Source organism: Procambarus clarkii, chromosome 4 (assembly GCF_040958095.1).
Source record: "Procambarus clarkii isolate CNS0578487 chromosome 4, FALCON_Pclarkii_2.0, whole genome shotgun sequence".
Classification (NCBI taxonomy): domain Eukaryota; kingdom Metazoa; phylum Arthropoda; class Malacostraca; order Decapoda; family Cambaridae; genus Procambarus; species Procambarus clarkii.
This window is the reverse complement of record NC_091153.1, coordinates 9,786,352-9,801,753: the sequence shown is the minus strand read 5'-3', so window position 1 is coordinate 9,801,753 and position 15,402 is coordinate 9,786,352. Positions and strand designations below refer to the sequence as shown.

The 15,402-nt window shown below is 42.4% G+C and overlaps 1 protein-coding gene across 2 annotated transcripts in view; it reads left to right on the top strand.

The window, feature by feature from the left end:
- The window catches only part of LOC123748750 (ankyrin repeat domain-containing protein 29), a 37,821-nt gene that overhangs the window by 21,765 nt on the left and 654 nt on the right, over nt 1–15,402 (top strand). For both annotated transcript variants that reach the window (XM_069332881.1, XM_069332877.1), the window contains exons 6-14: nt 10–108; nt 735–836; nt 1,705–1,800; nt 3,842–3,943; nt 8,898–8,987; nt 9,279–9,377; nt 9,908–9,970; nt 10,110–10,167; nt 13,882–14,201. In XM_069332881.1, the coding sequence (XP_069188982.1) occupies nt 10–108; nt 735–836; nt 1,705–1,800; nt 3,842–3,943; nt 8,898–8,987; nt 9,279–9,377; nt 9,908–9,970; nt 10,110–10,167; nt 13,882–14,161 (989 nt within the window). In that variant the 3' untranslated portion in view covers nt 14,162–14,201. The remainder of the gene's footprint in view (nt 1–9; nt 109–734; nt 837–1,704; nt 1,801–3,841; nt 3,944–8,897; nt 8,988–9,278; nt 9,378–9,907; nt 9,971–10,109; nt 10,168–13,881; nt 14,202–15,402) is intronic.

Here is a 15,402-nt window from a genome sequence, read left to right as displayed (position 1 = left end):
ATTGTCTAGGCTTCACTCCTCTGATGATTGCTGCCTCCAAGGACTTCCGGGACGGCGTGTCCTCCCTTATAGTATGTGGCGCTAATATGGAACACAAGACCTCGCCTGGTGAGTTGTGTTGTGTGGTGTTGAGAGTTGTGTTGTGTGGTGAGTTGTGTTGTGTGGTGAGTTGTGTTGTCTGGTGTGTTGTGTGTTATAAGCTTTATTGTCTGGTAAGTAATGTTGTGTGATGGGTTGTGGTGTCTGGAATGTTGTGTTGTGGGTCGAGTTTTTTCCGGTGAGTTATGATGTTAAAAATCTGCCCCACATTTGCAATCATTTGCTCCAGCGCCCTGCCCGAGTATAATGATTAATTACAATGCATGTCAAGGGCTTACTGCACTGCTCTGTTCCTTTCTCGAGCGCCTTGGGAGTCCTTGCTTTGTCCCTGGCTTTTAATTTGTATATTTGTTTACAAAATTCTTCCCTGGTAGCTACAAAACTAATCAACTTATTTTCTTCGCTTCCTACGTAGATTTGTTCAACTTCAGGCATAAATATCAAGTTTTTTTTTATATTTTCATGTAATAGTATTTTCATGAGAGTAGTTCATTACTCTCTCCAAGCACTCCATATGAGTGCTTGGAGAGACTAATGAACTTGAAGACATCCTGCTCCAGTGTGGAGAAGGATATGTGTCATAAAACAAACTGAGCTGAACTGACGCTGATGTTGATACCTTTACCACACTCCAGGAGGCATGACGGCCCTGATGGTCGCAGCTAAGACGAACCATATCAACGCTCTGGAGGAGTTACTGGACGCTGGAGCACAACCTGGAGTTCAGGACGCAACAGGTAAGACAGGAGCCACAGTTACACTCGGAAGGGTTGGTAAGGCTGAGCCACAGTTACACTCGGAAGGGTTGGTAAGGCTGAGCCACAGTTACATTCGGGAGAATTGGTAAGACAGGAGTCACAGTTACACTCGGGAGAGTTGGTAAGACAGGAGTCACGGTTACACTCGGGAGAGTTGGTAAGACAGGAGTCACAGTTACACTCGGGAGAGTTGGTAAGACAGGAGCCACAGTTACACTCGGAAGGGTTGGTAAGGCTGAGCCACAGTTACACTCGGGAGAGTTGGTAAGACAGGAGCCACAGTTACACTCGGGAGAGTTGGTAAGACAGGAGCCACAGTTACACTCGGGAGAGTTGGTAAGACAGGAGCCACAGTTACACTCGGGAGAGTTGGTAAGACAGGAGCCACAGTTACACTCGGGAGAGTTGGTAAGACAGGAGTCACAGTTACACTCGGGAGAGTTGGTAAGACAGGAGTCACAGTTACACTCGGGGGAGTTGGTAAGACAGGAGCCACAGTTACACTCGGGAGAGTTGGTAAGACAGGAGTCACAGTTACACTCGGGGGAGTTGGTAAGACAGGAGCCACAGTTACACTCGGGGGAGTTGGTAAGACAGGAGTCACAGTTACACTCGGGGGAGTTGGTAAGACAGGAGCCACAGTTACACTCGGGAGAGTTGGTAAGACATTACCAGTCTGGAAAGGGTATCAGAAGCAGATGGTTTTTCCTGGTTCTTTCTCAAACATTTGACAAAGGACTGAGCGGGAAGGGTTAAGACCTCGCTTGTATTGCACATGTTATGAGCGTGAAAGTCTGCAATATAAAGCGATAATTACTTTATTGAAGTTCTGTAATATCTCCTGCAGGCAAGACCCCACTGATGTTCTGCATTCAAAACAAAAATGAAGAAGCCACACGACTCATCTTACAGAAACAAATTGACATAAATAAACACGACAAGGGTAAGTGATTGTATTCACAGATTCATCTCTAGAATTTACATTAAGACAGAATCATGATCTTTTGTTGACCAAACCACACACTAGAAGGTAAAGGGACGACGACGTTTCGGTCCGTCCTGGACCATTCTCAAGTCGATTGTCATGCTCTTTAAATAATTATAGCGACATTTGTCTTCTAAGTGTAGTGAGGAAGTCTTACCACAATACTTGCAGTCTTACCTCAGGGACAAGCAGCAGTAGCTTCCACTGAACAAGGCTACTTCTCCCTCCCTGCCCATTAACACTGGCGTTCCGCAGGGTAGTGTACTTTGTCCGCTCCTCTTTCTCACAGATGTCAGCGACGTTCCAAATGCAAGTCAACCGCACCAATTCTATTTGCTGATGACACAGCTCTTATTTTCTTCTATGCTAACGCACTTATTCTAACTAACACAGTTAATACTGTGTTATTTAATTAATCCATCTACTCCCTTATCCATTATCTATTCTGTCTGTCCACAGATCTATCCCTCTATTAATCAATCCATCTACCCATCTAACTCATCTATCTGCTATCTATTCTGTCTTTCCCTCTATTAATCCATCCTTCTACCCACTTATCTATCACTCTGGCTATCCTACTATGCAACCATTTACTCCTTTATCTATCCATACATCTAATTTGTCTCTTTGTCCCTGTCTTTGTCTCGATATCTGTCTCTCTCCTTTTTCTTATAAATATTATTGGCTAATGTGTGTGTGTGTGTGTGTGTGTGTGTGTGTGTGTGTGCGTGCGTGTGTGGTCGTCAGTGAGACGAGCTCAGTGGTGTGAAATGTTAAATTAAAAGACTAGTTTTCCCTTTATCTGATAAAGGTCCGCAGCTTTCAAAACTTTTGAAGCTGTGGAAGAATCGTCTATTTTATGCAAGTACGGGAAAATTATTCACGGCAGGAAGTTTGTTCATTTTCCCAAGATCAGTGAATAATGGTGTATAGTACTATATAAGAAAAAATATAGTTTTGAAAATATTTAGCTGTGTAGCCGGCGGGCAGTGCCAAAAATCGTCGCGGGGGTCTGAATGTGGCCCTGGCACGCTGTTCCGTTTTGAATTCTGGCGACCTCGACCAGCCTATGTTCATCCCAGACCCCAGACCATTCCCTATTTCAATTTGGGTGAGGCTAGCCACAAGTGTCTGGTCTCGAACTTCGAACAGATAGACTTTCTCTCTTATGGATTTTGTAGACCAAAGAGATTGAACTTGGACTCAAGTACAAGAGTCTGTACTTGTACTTGAGTACAGATAAAAAGTTGTCCTTGTACTTGTGCTTGAAATTTTTCGTAGTTCGTGGACTAAAGTACTAACACGTTCATCACACTTGCACTATGGAATTTACCATAGCGTATTTATAAGATTTCCCAAGATGTTCTTATATTTACAAAACCCTTCTGCATACATTGAATTACCAGATGATATACACGTTTTCTAATTAGACTTTATGTTAAATTATATAGCTCCATGTAGTAGTGTCCATAGGTCTATTCAACAACATTTAATATCTCCTAATGTTTTTTCTACTATTGAGATAAAATTTCCCTGGTTCACTACTGTAATTACACTGGTTACACAATTTGTTAAATGAACAAATCCACAAGGGCCGTGATGAGGGTTCGAACCCTTGTGGAATTGTTCATTTGATGCATAACGCTATTGTAATTTCTGTGTGAATTTGTTAAAATTTGGAGCTATCTAAAATTTAACACTATATCTGACATAGCATAAAATATGCATTAAGAAGACATACTTTTGTTCACATCTGGGTAATAACTGGTGACTATAAAACACGAAGAGATGCCAAGTCAGGAAGAAGTCGGAGGTTTGCTTACTGATATCCCAACGATGTTCAGACTGCAACTGCTAACTTATCCGGTAAGCTCTTCTGAGGCATAGTTAAGCCTCCGTAGCTGTCACGTGACCAGAGGAAGACTCCGGCCTGATTCTCGAGCCTTGGGTCCACGCCCAGCCACAGGGAGAGGAACCTCTCACAGGTCAATATTCACAGATGGGTCTACAGCGTTGATGCTGGCAGCACGCAGCGGGTCACCGGCCATCCTGAAGCTCGTCCTCGCACGCCATCCCATACTCGACCTCGCCGATCACCTTGGTGAGTTAAGCAACATTTAACAAATAATTGTTAAGGTCGGTGCGTTATTGTTAATGTAACTGAGGTTACAACTGGGGCTTAAATGTGCATATTTACTGGAGATGACAGGCAAGCCGTCCAGTAAGAGTCAGACAAGGCCCGGTCCCCTACTGAACTTACCTCCCATAATTTGAATAATGCACCTGTGTCCAAAGGTGTGATAGTCTACTGTGCCTGATGTAGACAAAAACATAGTTATCCCTTTAATATTACTTTTTCATTAACACTTACACCATACACAAAACCCCCTTACTCTACCTCATCTATATTTACTCTAAAGCACCTACCCCACACAGGTAGGAGTAGGGATGTACCCTGGCACACTAGAGGTAGGCCTACAGCTCTCTGGAGACATAACACTTGAAATTTCTCCCCCCCCCCCACACACACAGTAAATACTCATTGGCTGAAATGTTTGTATACCAAATACATATTCCTACACTCAACCAGTGTTGCATGTTATATTAGATACAATATATGATTGGTGGTAAAGGTTCATCTAAAATATTCCATAACCACCATTCAATTCACAATTAAAATATTCCTTTACTGTAACCTTCTAGCTTTATACACCCGTAGTCATATTCCCTATTAGCATCTCTAAATAAGCTAGAAGCTTACATACCACCATACGTTTGCCTGTACTTTAATCCAGCAGCTGTTATACGTATAATTGATGCATATGTTTGTTTCCTTGTTTCTTCTCACCTAGTAATTTAGGGTCGTAACAAAAATCAAAAGTTTCTGGTGGAATAAAACAGCTGAACCGAGAAAGAGAACGCTTCTAATAAAGAGGCTCCTAAAGGAAAAATTACCACTTAGGATAACTTAAAGCACTAATTAATACAAATATCTATTAATAACTACATATCTCTGGTATCTGGAGTGTTGCAGGCAGCTTCTCGGCTCGCCTTCCTTCTATAAAAGGAGAATTTCTTATTAATTATTACAGAAAATATGTATTCCGTTCAGGAATATTATAGCAACTTGTCATTAATGAGTGAAGGCTTAAATCATTTATTATTCTTATATACAAGGAATATCTTGGTAAATATCCAAACTGGTCACTGTTTCCATTAAGCTAAAAAAAAAAACACAACTTCTGTACCATATGTGTCAATATATTTCTATGACCAGCTTACTGTTGCATAATTGGTATATAATAAGTTGAATCTTGGGTGTAAAGTGTAATGGTCTTGGTGTATTCTAAGATGTTGAGTGTGTTACTAACGAGCGTAGAATAAGGCTCTTATTATAGAACACTTCACCCCAATCCCAAGTAATAATCAAGCAGCAGTAAGTGGAATGAAACTACTTTAAAACTTTGAAACAATGTCAGTATATTCTGAGCTCATGGGCAAAAGAAACATAAGAAATAAATTCTCCCACTCACTGGATACTCTCCTTTAATTATTACTCAATAACATATTCACACAAACAAGTTGTTATCATCACAGAGATAACAAATCAACACTTCACTTATCTGAGAGAGAGAGAGAGAGAGAGAGAGAGAGCGCCCACGGCTCCTCCTCTCACCATGATGTACCACAAGTCACTGAGGACGCCAGCCCGCCTCCCGCTACAACTCTCTGTGACCAATCCTTCATATGACTCAAAAAAACATTTCTATGCAAAGTAAAATTGGCCAACAATGCCAATAAAAATAAATACTTATCAAATAATAATACAGAAGTCTGACAATAATATCATAGACAATAAATCATCACACACTGATTAATGAAACACAACGTATATAATAACTATCCCGGTAGCACAGTCGGGTTCGTTCTCGATGCACAATCGAGAATTTCGGGTTCGAATCCCGGGTTAGATAGAAATGGTTGGGCACATTTCCCTTCACCTAATGCACCTACTCACCTAGCAGTAAATAGGCACTCAGGAGTTAGTCAACGTGTTGTGGGTTTCATCCTGGGCGGGGTCAGTAGTTCAGCCTTTGGGAGGGACCTCGAGAAAAGCCTAATGTGTATCAATACACTCTGGCTTCCTGTCCCCCGACACGATGAATTATTATCATTGTCATTAAAACTAAATACAACCACGAATTAAGTATACAAAGATATGCAACTTTATCAAACCATAGAGGTACATATAACTACTCAAATGTTTTATTATTTGCATATTAGTGGCTTTAGGCATAGTATGTACAAGCTCTATCTAGAAGTCCAACATTCTGTTTGTTACTCATTTTATATGTATGTACTTATACCTGAATGAACATTATTATTATTATTTATTACATTGGAAATAAACATAATTATTTTTTATAAATGACTGAAACAATGAGCCTGAAGGTTGAATCATATTTATTCTTGTACCGTTAAGTGATTTGTAATCTATTAACCGCTGCCCACTGGGTGGAGGGGGAGGGGGGTGCAGGACAAACACATCAATTGTGACACTAGCTCTTCACATATGAGTGTTGCTTAATTTAGAAGCTGTACTTGTGGTCGGTGTCGAGCCCATTGTTTATGTGACGATGTGCATTGAATTTTGAAACTAGCTCATCAAGACTGTAACTTGCTTAGCTAAATGAATTGTGGGGTTCAGTCCCTGAGCCCATTATGTGCCTCTGTAACCCTTTCCACTACCGTCCACAGGATGGGTATAGGGTGCATAATAAATGAACTAAAGTTATGATCTAGTGAAACCACTGGGCAATATCGGGGTGGCAAGCTCCTTTGGCACCACTGGGCTATATCGGGGTGGCATGCCCCTTTGGCGTCACCGGGGCCTTAACGGGGTGGCATGCCCCTTTGGCACCACTGGGCCATAACGGGGTGGCATGCCCCTTTGCACCGAGGATGGTCTCCATGTGTCCTGGAGTCATACCCACACTCGTGGTTACAATTAATGTTTTAATGTATGAATATGCGAGAACAACTTTCTATTGTGCACTGCCACACAAGGGCAGGGATGGGTTCATAAGTGATGCAGCTTAGAAGTAATATAAATAAAATTGTTCTTTATTCTTTAAAATGGACAAGGAAATTTTGGATAAATTGTTAGGATGTCTCCAGAACACCTGAGTCAATGAAATAGTTACACAGTTGGTGGTGCAATAGACCAGGAGGTTTAAAGTGCTTAGCTCCCTCACTGACTCAGGAACTAGCGTGAGCAGGCTCTCACACTCACACTCGAGCGTTATCATGCTCGCTCGAGCGTGTGGTGAGCTGAGATGGTGATGACACGGTTAGGCGGGAACTGCTATGTCCACCAAGGTGGCGGTAATTCACTTAATAACAACAGAAAGATTTCACAAACACTGAGACACCTTTCCTATTCCCTCCTAGTCAGTTATCATAGTCATATAGAGACGGATGACTATGGATGCTAACGATGATCACGGGTCCTAAACAATGCAGTCCCGTTGTGCCTGCTGGATCACGTGGTGATACACTCTATCTTCTTCGTTTCACTCTTAATTATCGAAATTCCTATCACCGCGATTCCGGAATCTGCTTGACGGACCCGCGTTGCAGGAACGGTGATGAATAAGTTACTAAATGTCGCTATAGACGGTGTTTCTCGCAGTTTGGCTGAACTACGGGAAGACACGTCTCTCAAGCACAGCGACACGGACGGAATGGCTACCCCAGGCGAGGCAGGAACAGGCCACACTTGTCCCCTCTGTCTATGAATCCACCAATCAGAGAAAGCATGGCATCGGCCTAGGGACGCCTCAACAACTGTAGACCTCCCTCTAATCACGTAGTGCCTTCGGTGACGTCACGGCTTCCAGCCCGTATTCATACAAGCGAAGAACCATTGGTCCTCCTGACCGCAAGTCCTCCTCGCTCCTCTCTCCCTCTGTCCATACACTTACATGTTAAATACATGCTAATGGCTCTACCTCCTCTCACAGAGAAGCTACAGCGACCACCGTAGACTTAATGCACAGCCCTGGGACTATGCTCCTCATAGACACCAAGCAAGAGATGTCTAGCTTAAGAAGACATCTACAGAATCTAGAATGATTCGAGTCAGAGTGCAACCTGACGGCTTGCGCTCCAACACTGCCTTACAGCTAGCTGGTAATCTCTTCTCTCACATCCATCCTAAATTATGAATTGTTGAGCTTGAAGCCGTTACTCCTTGTCTGCGTTACATCTGTACTTTCGAGAAAGTTTTAAGTAGTAGTTCAGTATTGTCTTAACAATCAATGAGCCATCGGAAGATGGAGCAGAGTCGTAAAAACCAATTGCAACAATAATTATAATTTATTTAATTAATTAAGAATTTAAACTCCGTCCAATCTTCACCTAATATATGGTGAAAAGTTCACATTTTTCTGTGCAACAACTGTTTTGTTAATTTAAGTAACTCAACCCAAAATTTGGGAGAATTATGCAGGCACTTTGGTAAATTAAACAATTGGTTTTTGACCTGTTAGAGCTCAAATTTTTGGTGTTGGGCCACTTTTGGGGGCAAAACCCACGGATAACAAACTGTTTGGGTGTTATCTGTTTGAATTCATAGGCTATCTTGAGGTTATCTTGAGATGTGATATTGGGGCTTAGCGTTCCCGCGGCCCGGTCCTCGACCAGGCCTCCTTTTTGTTACACACCCCCATGAAGCAGCCCGTAGCAGCTGTTTAATTCCCAGGTACCTATTTACTGCTAGGTAACAGGGGCATCAGAGTGAAAGAAACATTTTGCCCATTTGTCTCCGCCTCCACCAGGGATCGAACCCGGAACTTCTGGACTTCGAATCTGAAGCGCTGTCCACCCAGCTGTCAGGTTATGTAGAAGATTATTACAAAAAACTTAATGAGTGTTTAACGGTGTATAATTGATCGTCTTTGATTTAAAAAGCTAAATGTGAACACATATGTAGTAAATGATATAATAACCCAAGATTTTTGGAGTATAATGTTGAAGACATTAACCTGTTACAGGGTCAACGGCTCTAGTCTACGCAGCCAACAACGATGGTCGACTTGCTCTCCTGGAGGCCGGAGCCAGCATGGAGGTGCAGGACAAACAAGGTGAAGTATTGGCACCAACCTGCTCGCCTGACTGCTTGCTGCCTTATATATTGACACTTCCTTTAATGTATCAAATATATTTCATGATTACTTTCAGAATAAGCACACGATGATGGACATTTCTACAAGCTCTTTGCACATGACTTAATAATATACAGCAATGTCGACATGAACGTAAACTACTCTAACAAGAAATATAAAATAGTCACATAATATTTCCAGAACATTGTTTTCAACATATTGCACACAGTGTGTCTGTATCGTTCTGATTTAGTTTTGTGTTATAACCAGGTGATACACCGCTGATGCGTTATACGAGGGAGTCTAAGAGGGATGGGGTGTTGCTCCTGCTCCAGTTCTGCCCGGATCTCACCCATCACAACATGGAAGGTTAGCGGAACTGATTCCAGGGCGACACTGCGCTGACAGAATGAATCGCATTATAACGACTTATATGTTAAACATTTACTCCTCTGGTACAACCACTTGGGCTGGACGGTAGAGCGACGGTCTCGCTTAAAGCAGGTCGGCGTTCAATCCCCGACCGTCCAAGTGGTTGGGCACCATTCCTTCCCCCCGTCACCATCGCTAATCCTTATCCAGATATCCTCCAAGTGCTATATAGTCGGAGTGGCTTGGATATTTCCCCTGACAGTTCCCTTCCCTTCCTCTGGTATATGTCACTGGTATTAATTTAAATTATTTAATTATTTAATTATTTAATTATTTAATTATTTAATTATTAAATTATTTAATTATAATTCACTGTGGGTGAAGAAGGATGTGTTAAAGAGGCACCCATACTCATCATTGTGCGTGGTGGTAGATGAACTACAAACGCACATTATGGGGTCAGAAACTAAACCTCAGTGCTTATCTATGAATACATTCATGAACTCAGAACAACATTTCCTCCACAGATAAGACAGCTTTAAAGATAGCTGAGGAGAAGGAATACAAGTTTCTGGTCCAAGCCATCAAAGGTGGGTAGTCACCTGACTCACACTTCACACAAGGATAGTCTTAAAGACACTGTGAATAAAATAAAGTGAAGGTGGATGTAAACAAAATAGTAATGATAAATGAAGGTCAAATAATTACTGTAAACCGCAAATGTTTCAGGTAAACTAAGGGCTGCCTGTGAGCACAACGACGCATCCTACAGTCTCGGATACACTAGGTGGGTGGAGGCACTGCTTCCCTCTAACACTGCCAGGCACTGCTCCCCTCCAACACTGCCAGACACTGCTTCCCTCCAACACTGCCAGACACTGCTTCCCTCTAACACTACCAGACACTGCTTCCCTCCAACACTACCAGGCACTGCTTCCCTCTAACACTACTTCCCTCCAACACTGCCAGACACTGCTTCCCTCTAACACTACTTCCCTCCAACACTACCAGGCACTGCTTCCCTCTAACACTGTCAGGCACTGCTTCCCTCTAACACTACCAGGCACTGCTTCCCTCCAACACTGTCAGGCACTGCTTCCCTCTAACACTGTCAGGCACTGCTTCCCTCCAACACTACCAGGCACTGCTTCCCTCCAACACTACCAGGCACTGCTTCCCTCTAACACTGTCAGGCACTGCTTCCCTCCAACACTACCAGGCACTGCTTCCCTCCAACACTGTCAGGCACTGCTTCCCTCCAACACTACCAGGCACTGCTTCCCTCTAACACTGTCAGGCACTGCTTCCCTCTAACACTACCAGGCACTGCTTCCCTCCAACACTACCAGGCACTGCTTCCCTCTAACACTGTCAGGCACTGCTTCCCTCTAACACTACCAGGCACTGCTTCCCTCTAACACTGCCAGGCACTGCTTCCCTCTAACACTGCCAGGCACTGCTTCCCTCTAACACTGCCAGGCACTGCTCCCCTCCAACACTGCCAGACACTGCTTCCCTCTAACACTGCCAGGCACTGCTTCCCTCTAACACTGCCAGGCACTGCTTCCCTCTAACACTGCCAGGCACTGCTCCCCTCCAACACTGCCAGACACTGCTTCCCTCTAACACTACCAGGCACTGCTTCCCTCTAACACTACCAGACACTGCTCCCCTCCATCACTGCCAGGCACTGCTTCCCTCCAACACTACCAGGCACTGCTTCCCTCCAACACTACCAGGCACTGCTTCCCTCCAACACTACCAGGCACTGCTTCCCTCCAACACTACCAGGCACTGCTTCCCTCCAACACTACCAGGCACTGCTTCCCTCCAACACTACCAGGCACTGCTTCCCTCTAACACTACTTCCCTCCAACACTGCCAGACACTGCTTCCCTCTAACACTACTTCCCTCCAACACTGGCAGACACTACTTCCCTCCAACACTGGCAGACACTACTTCCCTCCAACACTGGCAGACACTGCTCCCGTCTATCACTGGTAGCCACCACCTACTCCGTACCTAAACAACACACGTCCCATGGCTTTGCTTGCAAATGTGCATCAATTATATATTTATGCGTTTTCCATACATTTTGTGTTACCATGTGTAAGTCAGGCGTACATTAGTTGGGATGTGAGAGAACAAAATTTTACGAAGATCTTAAGTGTGTGAAGGGAGTGCACGACGAGAAGTAGTCAGTGTAGAAGTTCCAGGAGTACCATATTTAATAAATCATTAGAGTCAGGCAGAGTGCCAAATTCGTGGAAGGTTGCTAATGTGGTACCAATTTTCAAGAAAGGAGATAGATCACTTGCATCACACTATCGGCCAATTAGCTTAACGTTTATTGTGGGAAAGTTGCTTGAAATGGCTTGTTCGGCTGAAGGCATAGAGTTAAATTCTTCTTTAGTAAAAACAGAGATAAAATATTTATTAAAAATACTACTCATCTCTTCGTCATTATCCGTTATCTGACCTGTCTCCGTTTTTAATGGACCTATCCTTTCCATAACCTTTGTTCGATATAACTGAAAAAATCCTTTAGGATTTGCCTGTAGGATTTTTAAAATTAGCTTTAAAAAAATCTGGCACTTTAACAGAATTTTCTCCTGGTAACCGATCTATTCCATTCCATTCCATGCTAAATCTGATTACTTTGTGATCACTGTTCCCTAGTTCACTCCCTATTTCGATGTCATTAATCTGTTTCCTTGTTAGTGAACACTAAATCTAAAATATTATTTTCCCGCGTTGGTTCCTTAATGTGTTGAGTAAGAAAGTAATCGTCAATTAATTCTAGAAAATATTCTGCTTCGTTATTCCCTGTTCTGTTAATCCAGTTTATTCCACTAAAATTAAAGTCACCCATGACACAAATACTGTTAGACCTAGATGATCTAGATATTTCATCCCATAGATGCTGTGCTTCCATTCTATTTAAATTTGGTGGCCTATATGTAACTCCTATTATATGATTATTTGCTTTTTCGTTTAATTCTAGCCTAATAGTTTCTGTGTGTGTGGCTCAGTTTTGATTCCTTCTTTGAGACTACATTTCAAATTGTCCCTAACATATATATATATGGCTACTCCCCCTTCTCGTCTAATATATCTATCTGTGTGAAATATCTTAAATCCATCTAACTGATATTCAGCTAATAGTTCTCTATTTTCTCCATTCATCCACGTTTCGGTAAGTGCAATTATATATATTTTTCCGTGCATACAAGAGCATTTAAATCGTTTATTTTGTTTCATAGATTCCTACTGTTCGTATAATATACCCTAAGTAAATTGTTATTTTGAGGCTCCACTCTTTCTCTGATAATTTTGCCAAGTTGTTTCTCCCGCAAACACGTACTTTTATTACCTCCTTTCTCCATATCAATTCCCATACCACTATCTACTAACAGTTTAAACCCAAACAAATCCCTCCCACCACAGGTTCCATCGAGTTCGCAACAACAACAACCCCAGCCCTAGATAGATGTACCCCATCCCGAGCATACATGTAATTTCTTCCACTGAAGTTTTCCCAGTAATCTATGAATGATATTGCATTTGATTTGCAATACTTGTCTAGTCAGCAATTGACACCAAGTGCCCTTGACAATTCATTTCCAACTCTCTTTCTTGGAAGAATGCCACATATGATCGGGATTCCTCCCTTAATCATAACTAATTCTATGGCTGTCTTAAACCTCTGAAAATTTCCTAAAAGTTCTAAATCAGTTCTTCATTTCTAACTAGTCCAACATCATTTTCACCAGCACTGATACAAATAATGGGTTTGATCCCATTTCCAGCCATAATATCATTCATGTTGTTAACAATGTCACCAATCCATGCTCCCGGATAGCAAACGCTTAGCCTGTTCCCTCCTCTCTCTGTCACCAAAAGCTCTATCCAAATACCTCACCTGGGAATCTCCCACAATAAAAATTCGCTTAGTTACTTCCTTTACTTTCTGAGCACCTTGAGGTACCTGCGCTACCTTCGTTGCCTTCCCTTTCGAGCGAACTTTAGGCTTCCCACAGCACTTGTCCTTCAACATGGCAAATGAGTTGGAAGTTTTTAGGACATATGTAGGCGGCCTTACTTGAGTCTTCTTAAGATCACTGTCTTTTGCGATATTCCAAGGCGAGGACTTTTTAATACTGGTCTCCTCCTTCGTTTCTTCTTGACGTTGTTTAGGCTGTCGTAGATCCTCCCGGACGGAATCCAACTCTGTTCCCAGAGCACCACATAGATTCATGAGTTCCTTCACTACACCTTCCATTATTACTATGATAGCACAATCGGAGCTCCAGGTAACACACACCCCCTCTCACTGTAAATATCTGCACGTCACTGAAAAAGGTAAGGGATTATTGTATTATAACAATATACCTAATATATTATATATTAGAACAATATACCCTCACACTGGGGTACTGTGACTTCATCACTTAACTTATCTCACGTCATAATGGGGCATCCCTTCTCTCTCATGTCTAGGTTTGAGTCCTGCGTGGAAATGAAGTGTAACCGCAAGTGCAATTGGGAGAAGACTGGCAAGACAGACCCCCAGTGTGATGCCCTGGCCCATGGTGGAGCCCATGGTGGAGCCCATGGTGGAGATCATAGTGATGTTGGAGACTATGGCGTGGGAGTAAGCTGTGCTGTCGGTCACCGCCTTGAGTGTTGTAGGTGCTGCCAGTGTGTGGACACTTTTGGTGCCGGTGTGGCGGCCGAGAGGGTCTGGAGCAACGTCTCGGCTGCAATTGATCGCCATTAGTACCTTGCGCCATGAACGTGTCCTCTGTCTCCAACTTTATGTAAGTCAACTGTCTTAAAGTCTTCTTCGTTTGACTCTGTAAATAATGTTGAACTTTTGTTCTGGTTGTCTATCTTTGTAGTTGTGTTCATCTTTCCATCTGTCTATCCTGAATTGTATTCATGGAAACTACCGGCTTATCACCTTGCTGCGCCCAACTCTCGTCCTTGCTGATGTCAACTCCCGTCCGTGCTGACGTTGACTCGTGTCCTTGCTCACGTCAACTCCCGAGAGTACATAACGTTATGTACATATCGTACATAAACGTTATGTACATTATGTGTTATACACAAGGACCATATTGTGTATATGAGGTCCTGTCTGTCCCTCCTGCTTAGTTGTATTGATGCTTCTTGTAAGACCTCGTCTGGGAAACCTCTATGCTTGAAAAAGTTGTACAGTGCATTTTCTTCTTCCTGAAATTTGTCTTTATTGCTTTTAACTCCTTTTAGTCTTAAAGCTAAACTAATTTTTTTTTGAGTGCTAATGGATGGCTGGACGACTAGAGCAACTAGGAGTGAAGATTCGTTGGTTTAAATCGGATAAAAGCTGTTTATATTACTGGAGAAATAGTTATTTTAAGCCTAGATAACATAACATTTAAAAAGGCACATATCTAATCAATTATGTCAAGAGACTGTAAATAGATCATTTATCTAAATTTACCTGAAGGCCACTAATACTAGCGGCCTGGACAAGTACAGGCAGACAGTGGCTTATCAAAGGTTTCTCAATTTGTTCTGATGATAAGTTTTTAGTTGTATCTTAAAATAACAGGTTTGGTATTTACGGTTTCGGCGGGTAGGCGGTTCCTTGAGTTTATAACCCTATGGGGGAAAAATCATCTCCTGTTCTCAGTTGTACATTAAATCTCTATGATCTGAGAGAGCTCAACACCAGTAAAGTTCAAATATCAGAATGTACTGGAGGAATTGTAGCAAAAATAACTATTTTTGCATTAATTTCTAAAGGAATTGTTTCCATATTTAGTAAATAGTCGAAAATTCTACTATCTAAAATTGAAAATACTGTAAAATGTTGACTATGGACCGCCGTCACTTTAAGTACTATCTTAACAGGATAGTGGGTTGATTCTAGAGGTTAATTTCCGTCTTGGTGTAAAGGATGCCTTTGCTTTGTCATGAGGTTTATCAATGATCCACGAGAGATAACCTAAGATCAGTGTGAGAGGATGGTCTCTC